Genomic DNA, 14,278 nt, shown 5'->3' with positions numbered 1-14,278 from the left:
CACTGATATAGGGACTAGGCCTAAAATAAATTGCATTATGGCTGAGCACGGACATACCAAACATAGTCAATAAACAAGATTAAATGAATTATCGATGAAGCCAAAGAGAACAAATAATTATAATCAAATTCTAAAAACAACTTTTTTTAAATAGGCGATGTCACACTTACAGGCTCCATACTTTCTCCCCGTGGGGCATATAATATTACAACAGACTATGGAGGGTTTTTACACACATCCAAAACGAGACCTGCCTGGCTAAAATAATGTGGACCTGCCTGGCTAAAATAATGTGGGCCTGCCTGGCTAAAATAATGTGGACCTGCCTGGCTAAAATAATGTGGACCTGCCTGGCTAAAATAATGTGCACCTGCCTGGCTAAAATAATGTGGACCTGCCTGGCTAAAATAATGTGGACCTGCCTGGCTAAAATAATGTGGACCTGCCTTCAATGCAGAGATAAAAAGGGAATGTCAGCTCATTGTTTTACTCCTCTTAAACTTGGTATTTCAATAAAGCTTTGGTGATTAAGATTTATTTCCAAGCGGTCTCAGGAGCCAAACCCTTTATCCACAGTCATGACTACTTTGCGAATGATTTGGGGCAGATAAAAACAAAGAGGAGGGGAGGCTATGCTTGGTTTTTAATCAAATAAAACGAAATGGGGAAAAACAAGCATGTTCTTTTTTTTATGTTTCTAAATAGGAAGTATACAGGCACCAAAAGCACGTTAGGCTTCTCTTGTACCATGTTCATATGGGCAGCATGCGTCACGGCTGGATAGGCTGCATTGCCACTGTAAAATGTAGCATTACCGCTTCAACCAGCTTTTGGTTGGTCTTAAATATCACTTTGGATCATGTTTTTAAAGATACACCCATCTGAGCACAAGCAAGCTGGTAAACGACAGGTAAATTGTAGTTTAGTTGTTGCAGCTTTAAAGATAATATCCTGCAATTCTATAAAATGTTTCCATGAGGCAGAGAGAACTTTGCGGTTATAAAGCTTATAGTACAGTGCATTTATGTTAAAAAAATTATTGGGGGGGGATACAATAAGAATAATTGGTGTACTACTGTGGATACCAATATCCCTGTGAGCCTCCCAGGTCCATGTTGCCCAGAGTTACGAACAAAAATTGTAGATTAATAATATTGTATTACACCCTCAATTTATTCCACAGATCCCTTGGCCAAAATTAGTTTAATCTGTTGTTAGTAATATTCATTAAAAATAAGTGTTTGTTGTTTATAATCCTCCACGTACAACACCCGTTCTGGCAGTCACATTCTGCTGCAGGTCCCCAAAGCAAAACACATCACTGGGTCGCTCGTCTTTTCAGTTCGCTGCAGCTAGCGACTGCAACGAGCTGCAACAAAACACTCAAACTGGACATTTTTTCTCTCAATCTCTTAATTGAAAGACTTTGTATTATGTCTTTACCTTCTTTTACCTAGAGTAGAATTCACATTTGTTGGGGCCTCCCGAGTGGAGCAATGGTCTAAGGCACTGCATCGCAAAGCTAGAGGCGACACTACAGACCCGGGTTCGATCCTGGGCTGTGTCACAACTGGCCGTGTTCGGGAGTCCCATAGGGCGGCGCACAATTGGCCCAGCGTCGTCCGGATTAGGGGAGGGTTTGGCCGGGGGGGGGCTTTACTTGGCTCCTTGTGGTGGGCCGGGCGCCTGCAGGCTGACCTCGGTCATCAAGTGAACGGTGTTTCCTCCCAACACATTGATGCGGCTGGCTTCTGAGTTAAGCGGGTAGGTGTTAAGAAGCGAAGGTTTGGCGGGTCATGTATCGGAGGACGCATGACTCGACCTTCACCTCCCGAGGCCGTTGGGGAGTTGCAGCGATGAGACAAGATCAAAATTGGGGAGGAAAAATGGGGGTAAAATAAAATAAAAATATATTTAAAAAAAATACCTTTCACATCACAACTCAATTAAATATCAACCAAATATGGATGCCGATTTTACGTTACGTCAGGCCCTCAGGAAAGGTATTTAGAGTGATAGCATTCATCTCATAGCCTGACTGGTTTAACAACTGTGAGAATGAGCAACGAAAAAACTCAGACAATTAACTCTTATATTTAGAATTATGCTTTTATCCAGAATGTCCTCCAGTGAGAATAAACATTTCATATACATGACCCCAGTGGGAACTGAACCCGTGACCCCAGTGGGAACTGAACCCGTGACCCCAGTGGGAACTGGACCCATGACCCTAGTGTTGCTAACGCCAAGCTTTCACCAACAGACAGACACACACACACACACACACACACACACGAATGTTCCCTCCACATCCCCTCTGCTAGCCTCGAACACTACGTTATGTCCATGTGGCCTGATTTAAGTCTGTTTCACGATGTTACAGTACAACGATGATAGCGTTTCCTCTCCACATACAGTGGAGGGGCCCCTGGGTAATGATCCAGGCTTGTGCTTCATACTGTACATAATTTAACACAGATTAAATAATTCATTCAACGTTGCAGCCGCTACCAAGTTAATTAAAGATTCTGTTTTAGTTGATGAAAAAGATAAATGAGATAAGAGTGTGAGTCCCAAATGAAACCCTATTCCCTATATGAAGCAAAATCGTTGACCAGAATCCATGCACCCTATTCCCTATATGGACTACTACCTTTGAACAGAACCCAGTTTCACATACTCTTCCATTTCAAATAAGCCAGACTTGGAAGGGCTCACCCATCTTGTCTATGTCCCAAATGGAACTTTATTGCCTATAGGCCTTGGTCAAAATTGGTGCACTATATAGGGACTAGGGTGCCATAGGGCTCTGGTCTAAAGTAGTGCACTATATAGGGAATAGGGTGCCATAGGGCTGTCGTCAAAAGTAGTGCACTATATAGGGAATAGGGTGCCATTTGGGACACAGTAACAGTCAATTTAATGGTCAATCTTTTGGCTGTCATGACAGAACTATGCACCTAGAGAGTATGTAGTCTCTGTTATGTAAGTGGTAGGTTATAGAATGTTATGTAAATGGTAGGTTATAGAATCTTATGTAAGTGGTAGGCTATAGAATGTTATGTAAGTGGTAGGCTATAGAATGTTATGTAAGTGGTAGGCTATAGAATGTTATGTAAGTGGTAGGTTATAGAATGTTATGTAAGTGGTAGGTTATAGAATCTTATGTAAGTGGTAGGTTATATAATCTTATGTAAGTGGTAGGTTATAGAATCTTATGTAAGTGGTAGGTTATTTGTATTTATTAAGGATCCCAATTAGTTCCTGCCAAGGAGCCTCTCTTCCTGGGGTTTATTATGGATCCCCGTTAGTTCCTGCCAAGGTTAGCAGTTACTCTTCCTGAGATATATTATGGATCCCACTTAGTTCGTGCCAAGGCAGCAGCTACTATTTCTTGGCCACTCAAGGACATTCAGAGACTTGTCCTGAAGCCATTCATGCGTTGTCTTTTCTGCGTGCTTAGGATTGTTGTCCTATTGGAAGGTGAACGTTCGCCCAGTCTTTCACCATAGGGGTGGTATCAGGTTTCCTCCAGACGTGACCCTCGGCATTCAGTCCAAAGAGTTAAATCTTGGTTTCATCAGACCAGAGAATCTTGTGTCTCGTGGTCTGAGCGTCTTTAGGTGCCTTTTGGCAAACTCCAAGTGCGCTGTCACCTGCCTATTATTTACATAAGTATTCAGACCCTTTGCTATGAGACTCTAAATTGAGCTCAGGTACATCCTGTTTCCATTGGTCATCCTTGAGATGTTTCTACAACTTGATTGGAGTCCACCTGTGGTACATTCAATTTATTGGACATAATTTGGAAAGGCACACACCTGTCTATATAAGGTCCCACAGTTGACAGTGCATGTCAGAGCAAAAACCAAGCCATGAGGTCGAAGGAATTCTCCGTAGAGCTCCGAGACAGGATTGTGTCGAGGGACAGATCCAGGGAAGGGTACCAAAACATTTCTGCAGCATTGAAGGTCCCCAAGAACACAGTGGCCTCCATCATTCTTAAAAAGGAAGAAGTTTGGAACCACCAACACTATTCCTAGAGCTGGCCGCCCAGCCAAACTGAGCAATTGGGGGAGAAGGGCCATGGTCAGGGAGGTGACCAAGAACCCAATGGTCATTCTGACAGAGCTCCAGAGTTCCTCTGTGGAGATGGGATAACCTTTCAGAAGGACAACCATCTCTGCAGCACTCCACCAATCAGGCCTTTATGGTAGAGTGGCCAGACATGCCTTCAACTGGGGAGTGGCTTCCATCCCGCTTGGTGTTTGTCAAAGGGCACCTAAAGACTCTTAGACCATGTGAAACAAGATTTTCTGGTCTGATGAAACCAAGATTGAACTCTTTGGCCTGAATGCCAAGCATCACATCTGGAAGAAACCTTGCACCATCCCTACGGTGAAGCATGATGGTGGCATCATCATGCTGTGTGGATGTTTTTCAGCGGCAAGGATTGGGAGACCAGTCAGGATCGAGGGAAAGATGAAAGGAGCAAAGTACAGAGAGATTCTTGATGAAAACCTGCTCCAGAGCACTCAGGACCTCAGACTGGGGCGAAGGTTCACCTTCCAACACAATAGGACAACGACCTTAAGCACACTGCCAAGACAACGCAGGAGTGGCTTCAGGTCAAGTCTCAATGTCCTTGAGTGGCCCAGTCAGAGCCCGGACTTGAACCTGATCAAACATCTCTGGAGAGACCAATAGCTGTGCAGCAGCACTCCCCATCCAACCTGACAGAGCTTTAGAGGATCTGCAGAGAAGAATGGGAGAAACTCCCCAAATACAGGTGTGCCAAGCTTGTAGCGTCATACCCAAGAAAACTCGCTTGGAGTTTGCAACGATGAGACACCCTATAGAGAGGAGGTCAGAGACCTGACCGTGTGGTGCAAGGACAACAAACTCTCCCTCAACGTGATCAAGACAGATGATTGTGGACTAAAGGAAAAGGAGGATTGAGCACGCACCCATTCTCATCAACGGGGCCGTAGTGGAGCAGGTACAGAGCTTCCTTGGTGTCCACATCACCAACAAACTAACATGGTCCAAGCACACCAAGACAGTTGTGAAGAGGGCAGGACAAAACCTATTCCCCCTCAGGAGACTGAAAAAATTTGGCATGGGTCCCCAGATCCTCAAAAGTTCTACAGCTGCATCATCGAGAGCATCGTGCTGGGTTGCATCACTGCCTGATATGGCAACTGCCCGGCCTCAAGGCACTACAGAGGGTAGTGCGTACGGCCCAGTACATCACTGGGGCCAAGCTTCCTGCCATCCAGGACCTCTATACCAGGCGGTGTCAGAGGAAGACCCTAAGGCTCCAGCCACACTAGTCATAGACTGTTCTCTCTGCCACCGCACGGCAAGCGGTACCGGAGTGCCAAGTCTAGGTCCAAGAGGCTTTTAAACAGCTTTTACCCCGAAGCCATAAGACTCCTGAACAGCTAATCAAATGGCTACCCAGACTATTTGCATTGCTGCTACACTCTTATTATCTATGCATGGTCACTTTAATATCTCAACCTACATGTACATATTACCTAAATTACCTCGACACCAGTGCCACCACACATGGACTCTGTACCGGTTCCCCCTGTATATAGCCTCCACATTGACTCTGTACCGTAACACCCTGTATATAGCCTCCACTTTGACTCTGTACCGTAACACCCTGTATATAGCCTCCACATTGACTCTGTACCGGTACCCCCTGTACATAGCCTCCACATTGACTCTGTACCGTAACACCCTGTATATAGCCTCCACATTGTTATTTACTGCTGCTCTTTATTTATGTTAAAGAATAATAATCTCTTACTTTATTTTTTGTTTGTTTGTATTTTCTTAACTGCATTGTTGGTTAGGCTTGTAAGTAAGCATTTCACTAAGGTCTACACCTGTTGTATTCAGCATTTCACTGTAAGGTCTACACCTGTTGTATTCGGCGCATGTCACAAATAACATTTTATTTTATTTGACTCAAGGCTGTAATCGCTGCCAAAGGTGCTTCAACAAAGTACTCATTAAAGGGTCTGAATACTTATGTAAATGTTAATTTTTTTAAATTGCAAAAAAACAATGCTTTGTCATTATAGGGTATTGTGTCTAGAATGATGGTGGGAGAACAACAATTTAATACATATTAGAATAAGATCGTAACGTAACAAAAATGTGAAAAAAGTCAAAGGGTCTGAATACTTTCCCAAGGCACTGTAGGTTACAGAATCTTATGTAAGTGGTAGGTTATAGAAGAGAGGAATTTATATCGCTCGTAAAACTACAAGTATTAACAAAGAACTGGCCCCCTGTACAACACCTTAAGAGGAGAGTCGTTCAATACTATTGGACTTCAAATATATGGTGGAGGATTTTTATATGGCAACAATAGAAGAGTAGATAGTCTATAGATAAGACTGATACCGTGTGAAGGAGTGGCTCATGTCAAGTGGACAATACTAGTGCTTCAGGGCTCCCCACAAAACACACAGACTGGAACTATGTCCCAAATGGAAACCTATTCTACACAATGTTGTATTTATTTTTTATTTAACTAGGGCAAGTCAGTTAAGAACAAATTCTTATTTACAATGACGGCCTACCAGAAGGCAAAAGGGCTCCTGCGGGGACGGGGGCTTGGGATTAAAAATAAAATGTTTTAATAAAAATATAGGACAAAACACACATCATGACAAGAGAGACTCCACAACACTACATAGAGACCTAAGACAACACATGAAAACACAACACAGCAGCAACACAACATGGTAGCAGCACAACATGGCAGCAACACAGCAGCAGCACAACATGGCAGCAACACAGCAGCAGCACAACACGGCAGCAACACAACATGGCAGCAGCACAACATGGCAGCAACACAGCAGCAGCACAACATGGCAGCAGCACAGCAGCAGCACAACATGGCAGCAGCACAGCAGCAGCACAACATGGCAGCAGCACAGCAGCAGCACAACATGGCAGCAAACACAGCAGCAACATGGCAGCAGCACAGCAGCAGCACAACATGGCAGCAGCACAGCAGCAGCACAACATGGCAGCAACACAGCAGCAACACAGCAGCAGCAACACAGCAGCAGCGCAACATGGCAGCAACACAGCAGCAGCACAACATGGCAGCAACACAGCAGCAGCACAACATGGCAGCAGCACAGCAGCAGCACAACATGGCAGCAGCACAACATGGCTGCAACACAGCAGCAGCACAACATGGCAGCAACACAGCAGCAGCACAACATGGCAGCAGCACAGCAGCAGCACAATATGGCAGCAGCACCACATGGCAGCAACACAGCATGGCAGCAACACAGCATGGCAGTAACACAGCATGGCAGCAACACAACATGGCAGAAACATGGCAGCAACACAACATGGTAGCAACACAACATGGCAGCAACACAACATGGCAGCAACACAACATGGTACAAACATTACTGGGCAACATCCCAGATGGCACCCTTTACCTACATAGTGCACTACATTTGACTAAAGCCCTAAAGTAGTGCACCATTTACGTAATAGTGTGCAATTCGGGACACAGAAAAGACGCGACTTGGGATGCAGTTCAGTTCAGTTCTGACCTATTTCAAACCGAGTGGGAAAAAAAGAGTGGCTAGCTTTAGAGTTGAACCAAAAAACACACACGTTTACCTCCCCCCCACACACACACACAGTCCCGTCCTTCCCAGCCCCAACCCTACACACCTCTCGCTCACACACTGCTCACCCATTTCCTGTCGTGTGCTGCAGACCCCGAGACCATACTGCTGGGTTCTGTCTGCCACAGTCTTCAGGAAATCACCGTCGTTCTCAGCGAAACCCAGGTAATTATAGGAACCCATGTTGATGACATCGTCTATGGTCTTCCCTGTTAAACTGAAAACACAGAGACAGACAGACATTAAACCCATGTTGATGACATCATCTATGGTCTTCCCTGTTAAACTGAACACACAGAGACAGACAGACATTAAACCCATGTTGATGACATCGTCATTGGTCTTCCCTGTTAAACTGAACACACAGAGACAGACAGACATTAAACCCATGTTGATGACATCGTCTATGGTCTTCCCTGTTAAACTGAAAACACAGAGACAGACAGACATTAAACCCATGTTGATGACATCATATATGGTCTTCCCTGTTAAATTGAACACGTACTAATCATTCTCTAACCTGTTTACTGCTCAAAAAAATAAAGGGAACACTTAAACAACACAATGTAACTCCAAGTCAATCACACTTCTGTGAAATCAAACTGTCCACGTAGGAAGCAACACTGATTGCCAATAAATTTCACATGCTGTTGTGCAAATGGAATAGACAACAGGTGGAAATTATAGGCAATTAGCAAGACACCCCCAATAAAGGAGTGGTTCGGCAGGTGGTGACCACAGACCACTTCTCAGTTCTTATGCTTCCTGGCTGATGTTTTGGTCACTTTTGAATGCTGGCGGTGCTTTCACTCTAGTGGTAGCATGAGACGGAGTCTACAATCCACACAAGTGGCTCAGGTAGTGCAGCTCATCCAGGATGGCACATCAATGCGAGCTGTGGCAAGAAGGTTTGCTGTGTCTGTCAGCTTAGTGTCCAGAACATGGAGGCGCTACCAGGAGACAGGCCAGTACATCAGGAGACGTGGAGGAGGCCGTAGGAGGGCAACAACCCAGCAGCAGGACCGCTACCTCCGCCTTTGTGCAAGGAGGAGCAGGAGGAGCACTGCCAGAGCCCTGCAAAATGACCTCCAGCGGGCCACAAATGTGCATGTGTCTGCTCAAACTGTCAGAAACAGACTCCATGAGGGTGGTATGAGGGCCCGACGTCCACAGGTGGGGGTTGTGCTTACAGCCCAACACCGTGCAGGACGTTTGGCATTTGCCAGAGAACACCAAGATTGGCAAATTCGCCACTGGCGCCCTGTGCTCTTCACAGATGAAAGCAGGTTCACACTGAGCACATGTGACAGACGTGACAGAGTCTGGAGACGCCGTGGAGAACGTTCTGCTGTCTGCAACATCCTCCAGCATGACCGGTTTGGCGGTGGGTCAGTCATGGTGTGGGGTGGCATTTCTTTGGGGGGCCGCACAGCCCTCCATGTGCTCGCCAGAGGTAGCCTGACTGCCATTAGGTACCGAGATGAGATCCAATATGTCCCCCACCGGTACCCAGCATCTCTCCTCCGGGCCGTACCCCTCCCAGTCCACGAGGTACTGCAGACCCCTCACCCGGCGCCTGGAGTCCAAGATGGACCGGACTGTATACGCCGGGGGCCCCTCGATGTCCAGGGGGGCCGGAGGGACCTCCAGTACCTCATCTTCCTGCAGCGGACCAGCTACCACCGGCCTGAGGAGAGACAGACCGGTGGTAGACATGAAACGAGGGGTTAATACGATAATAAGAAGGAAGTTGTAACCTGTAACACACCTCGTTTATTCTCCTCAGGACTTTAAATGGCCCTACAAACCACGGACCCAGTTTCCAGCAGGGCAGGCGGAGGGGCAGGTTCCGGGTTGAGAGCCAGACTCTCTCCCCTGGGGCAAACACTGGAGCCTCACTGCGGCGACGGTCCACGCTCTTTTTTTGTTGTCCCCTGGCCCGTTCCAGTGACTCCTTAATAAGATGATTTCATTCATTCAGATCTAGGATGTGTTATTTTAGTGTTCCCTTTATTTTTTTGAGCAGTATATGTTACAGACGTACGAACAATTTGATTTTGTTGCACATGTATGTCTAAGAGGCGAAAACAGACACACACACAACCTTACTGAATTGAATGACAGTAATAGTGGGAACCAACCTACAACATAATACAATAAGCTATTAGGACACAATACAGTAAACATATCAATCAATATTTTTTTCATTGAATTTGCTCATAGCCTTATTTGCACCTAGGCCCATATTCACAAAGTGTATCAGAGTAGGAGTTCTGATCTAGGATCAGGTCCTCCCTGTCCATGTAATCTGATCCATTGTGGTCTACAAGTGGAAAAACTGATTGTAGATCAGCACTCCTCTTTGTGAATCTGTACCTGAATGTCCAGTTGTAGTCTGGGGACACCCTCTCCATCACGTCAAACACAGGGCCAGGTAGACTGCAGATAGGCCTGTTCCAGTTGTCTCTTACTCTCATGTACAGGTTACGGGTGTAGAAGTTCTCAAAGTCTTGATACAGTGGGACAAAATCCTGAGGAGACATATTGAAAACGGGTTCATTGTCAGCACGGCGTGATTACTACATGGCACACACAGTTGGAAGTTGGAAGTTTACATACACTTAGGTTGGAGTCATTAAAACTCGTTTTTCAACCACTCCGCAAATTTCTTGTTAACAAACTATAGTTTTCGCAAGTCGGTTAGGACATCTACTTTGTGCATGACACAAGTAATTTTTACAACAATTGTTTACAGACAGTTTATTTCACTTATAATTGACTGTATCACAATTCCAGTGGGTCAGAAGTTTACATACACTAAGTTGACTGTGCCTTCAAGCAGCTTGTAAAATTCCAGAAAATGATGTCATGGCTTTAGAAGCTTCTCATAGGCTAATTGACATAATTTGAGTCAATTGGAGGTGTACCTGTGGATGTATTTCAAGGCCTACCTTCAAACTCAGTGCCTCTTTGCTTGACATCATGGGAAAATCAAAGGAAATCAGAAAACAAATTGTTGACCTCCACAAGTCTGGTTCATCCTTGGGAGCAATTTCCAAATGCCTGAAGGTACCACGTTCATCTGTACAAACAATAGTACACAAGTATAAACACCATGGGACCATGCAGCCGTCATACCGCTCAAGAAAGAGATGCGTTCTGTCTCCTAGAGATGAACGTACTTTGGTGCAAAAAGTGTAAATCAATCCCAGAACAACAGCAAAGGACCTTGTGAAGATGCTGGAGGAAACAGGAACAAAAGTATCTATATCCACAGTAAAACGAGTCCTATAATCGACATAACCTGAAAGGCCGCTCAGCAAGGAAGAAGCCACTGCTCCAAAACCGCCATAAAAAAGCCAGACTACGGTTTGCAACTGCACATGGGGACAAAGATCGTACTTTTTGGAGAAATGTTCTCTGGTCTGATGAAACAAAAATAGAACCGTTTGGCCATAATGACCATCGTTATGTTTGGAGGATAAAGGGGGAGGCTTGCAAGCCGAAGAACACCATCCCAACCTTGAAGCGCGGGGGCAGCATCATGTTGTGGGGGTGCTTTACTGCAGGAGGGACTGGTGCACTTCACAAAATAGATGGCGTCATGAGGAATGAAAATTATGTGGATATATTGAAGCAACATCTCAAGACATCAGTAAGGAAGATGATGGTTGCAAATGGGTCTTCCAAATGGACAATGACCCCAAGCATACTTCCAAAGTTGTGGCAAAATTGCTTAAGGACAACAAAATCAAGGTATTGGAGTTGCCAACACAAAGCCCTGACCTCAACCCTATTGAAAATTTGTGGACAGAACTTAAAAAGTGTGTGCGAGCAAGGAGGCCTACAAACCTGACTCAGTTACACCAGCTCTGTCAGGAGGAATGGGCCAAAATTCACCCAACCTTTTGTGGGAAGCTTGTGCAAGGCTTCCCAAAAAGTTTGAACCAACAATTTAAAGGCAATGCTACCAAATACTAATTGAGTGTATGTAAACTTCAAACCCACTGGGAATGTGATGAAAGAAATAAAAGCTGAAATAAATAATTATCTCTACTATTATTCTGACATTTCACATTCTTAAAACAAAATGGTGATCCTAATTGACCTAAGACAGGGAATTTTTACTAGGATTAAAATATCAGGAATTGTGAAAAAAAATTGTTTAAATGTCCTTGACTAAGGTGTATGTAAACTTCCGACTTCAACTGCAAGTGGTAAGTATGTTTGAATAATTGGAGTGGGTGATCGCTGTATCCCATGACTAGGAGTGGGTGATCGCTGTATCCCATGACTAGGAGTGGGTGATCGCTGTATCCCATGACTTGGAGTGGGTGATCGCTGTATCCCATGACTAGGAGTGGGTGATCACTGTATCCCATGACCAGAAGTGGGTGATCACTGTAAGAGGAGTGCACTGGATCTGGTGCTGTTGTCAAAAATATAGTTTTTTTTTTAGATCTTCTGATCTAACAGCTATGTTCAAAGAGCTCCCTTCGGACCAAGGTACAGCAGGGCAGAACAGAAGAGGGCAGAACAGAATAGAGCAGGGCAGAACACAGCAGAACAGAATAGAACAGAACATAACAGAATAGAGCAGGGCAGAACACAGCAGAACAGAATAGAACAGGGCAGAACAGAACAGAGCAGAACACAACAGAATAGAGCAGGGCAGAACAGGGCAGAACATAACAGAATAGAGCAGGGCAGAACAGAAAAGAGCCATCCCATCACAGCCAATGTCATTTAGGATGTCACAGTCTTTGATGGTCACTGTTTGTGTGTGTGTGTGTGTGTGTGTGTGTGTGTGTGTGTGTGTGTGTGTGTGTGTGTGTGTGTGTGTGTGTGTGTGTGTGTGTGTGTGTGTGTGTGTGTGTGTGTGTGTGTGTGTGTGTGTGTGTGTGTGTGTGTGTGATGCAGTGAAGAGTGTTATTCAGGGACACAGAGGATACATAAAGTAGTCCCCTAGAGTGACCTCGTAAAGACAACCATGTCAAACAGAGAGAGCGCATTAGAGCAGATTGTCTGCTCACACACACACGTGTAAGTCTGAGTGACTTAGCAACATTCAACTAAAGTAGGCTAAACATCCACATATCACCAGTATTCAACATTCAACTAAAGTAGGCTAAACATCCACATATCACCAGTATTGCAAGTATCACTACAACAGTCTTCAAAAAGCAGGCCACAATTCTCTAAGGACAGAGGTATGCTATGCCTCCTTCCATCTGTTTCTAAATAAAGCAACAACAAAAAACCAAAAAAAAAAGAAAGATAGAGGAGAAGCAAAAAGGAATCAGGACTACAATAAGTTTGCCCTTCTATTTTCCATGATGGGGATCTTTAGTTCTCTGTGGAGAACAGAGCAGAGCAATCCACTGAGAGTTCATTTAACACCAGACCAGATCTAGTCCTCTGGGTCCTTCTGGCATCCCATTATGACTCACTCGATTATTAAACAACAACAAGAAGGAAAAAAAAAAAACTAGAGAGAGAGAGCATTAACTCCATGTCCATTTCAGATTTACATGAGTTCCTGAAACAAATGACTGATATGGACTTATTTAAATTGATTGTACATAATAAAGGATTGGATTTAGATTAGATAGCGTCTTTCAACCAATGGTGTTCCTCAAAGCTCTGGATAAGAATGTCTGCAAAGTGTGACACGGTTCAAGAAGTTTAGCGTATGTTGCACGTCACTACTTCAGCAGAAGCACTTTAACGTTTTCTATTATTATTATTATTATTATTATTATTATTATTATTATTATTATTATTTTACCAAAATGCATGTTTTGGCATAAATGCCTTCTGGAACATGTGAACTTTCATGTGCCTTTAATAATACATTTGTATGTCATCTGTAAATAAAATTGTTGAATTACGAGCCGAGTTGGTTTAGCCAAGGAAATATTCCGGAAACTTCCCGCTGATTCATTCTGAAAATGAATCAGACAATGAGAAAATCCCTGATTTAGGTAAAAAAAAAAAGAAAACATTTTAATTGACATTGTAGAGTCTTCTGTTGACAGTGGTGGGAAGAAACGGTGTAGTTGTCACCAAAGAAGTATACTTTTGAATTCATTGGAATACCCTGTGGAAGCAGAGAGATGATTGCCAAACGCGGAGAGTCCAAAAGAGAAGAAGGAAGACCGTTGTATAAAACACTTGTCTCCAGATTACATCTTCAAACTAAGGGCAACCATGGCAACCATGACCGAGAGGGAGAAGCGTTCATCCATGTAGACGGGTAAGATAGTCTAGCTACATTTTCAGATATTATATAATGTTTCTAATGTTGTCAGAAAGTCATTTTCATTGCAAGTTAAAGGGAAATGTAAAATAGATTGTGTCTGTAAAATATATATAAACTCAGCAAAAAAATAAACGTCGTCTCAATGTCAACTGCGTTTATTTTCAGCAAACTTAACATGTGTAAATATTTGTACGAACATAACAAGATTCAACAACTGAGACATAAACTGAACAAGTTCCACAGAAATGTGACTAACAGAAATTGAATAATGTGTCCCTGAACAAGGGGGGGGTCAAAATCAAAAGTAACAGTCAGTATCTGGTGTGGCCATCAGCTGCATTAA

General features: G+C 44.1%; 1 protein-coding gene across 3 annotated transcripts in view; it reads right to left on the bottom strand.

Annotated features, from left to right (window-relative positions):
- Nucleotides 1–14,278, bottom strand: part of sptlc3 (serine palmitoyltransferase, long chain base subunit 3) — an 88,885-nt gene that overhangs the window by 65,772 nt on the left and 8,835 nt on the right. For all 3 annotated transcript variants that reach the window (XM_045702284.1, XM_045702286.1, XM_045702285.1), the window contains 2 exons: nt 10,050–10,204; nt 7,742–7,890 (listed from right to left, as the gene is read on the bottom strand). In XM_045702284.1, the coding sequence (XP_045558240.1) occupies nt 7,742–7,890; nt 10,050–10,204 (304 nt within the window). The remainder of the gene's footprint in view (nt 1–7,741; nt 7,891–10,049; nt 10,205–14,278) is intronic.

Source organism: Salmo salar, chromosome ssa19, assembly GCF_905237065.1.
Source record: "Salmo salar chromosome ssa19, Ssal_v3.1, whole genome shotgun sequence".
Taxonomy (NCBI): domain Eukaryota; kingdom Metazoa; phylum Chordata; class Actinopteri; order Salmoniformes; family Salmonidae; genus Salmo; species Salmo salar.
This window is presented reverse-complemented; position numbering and strand designations above follow the sequence as displayed.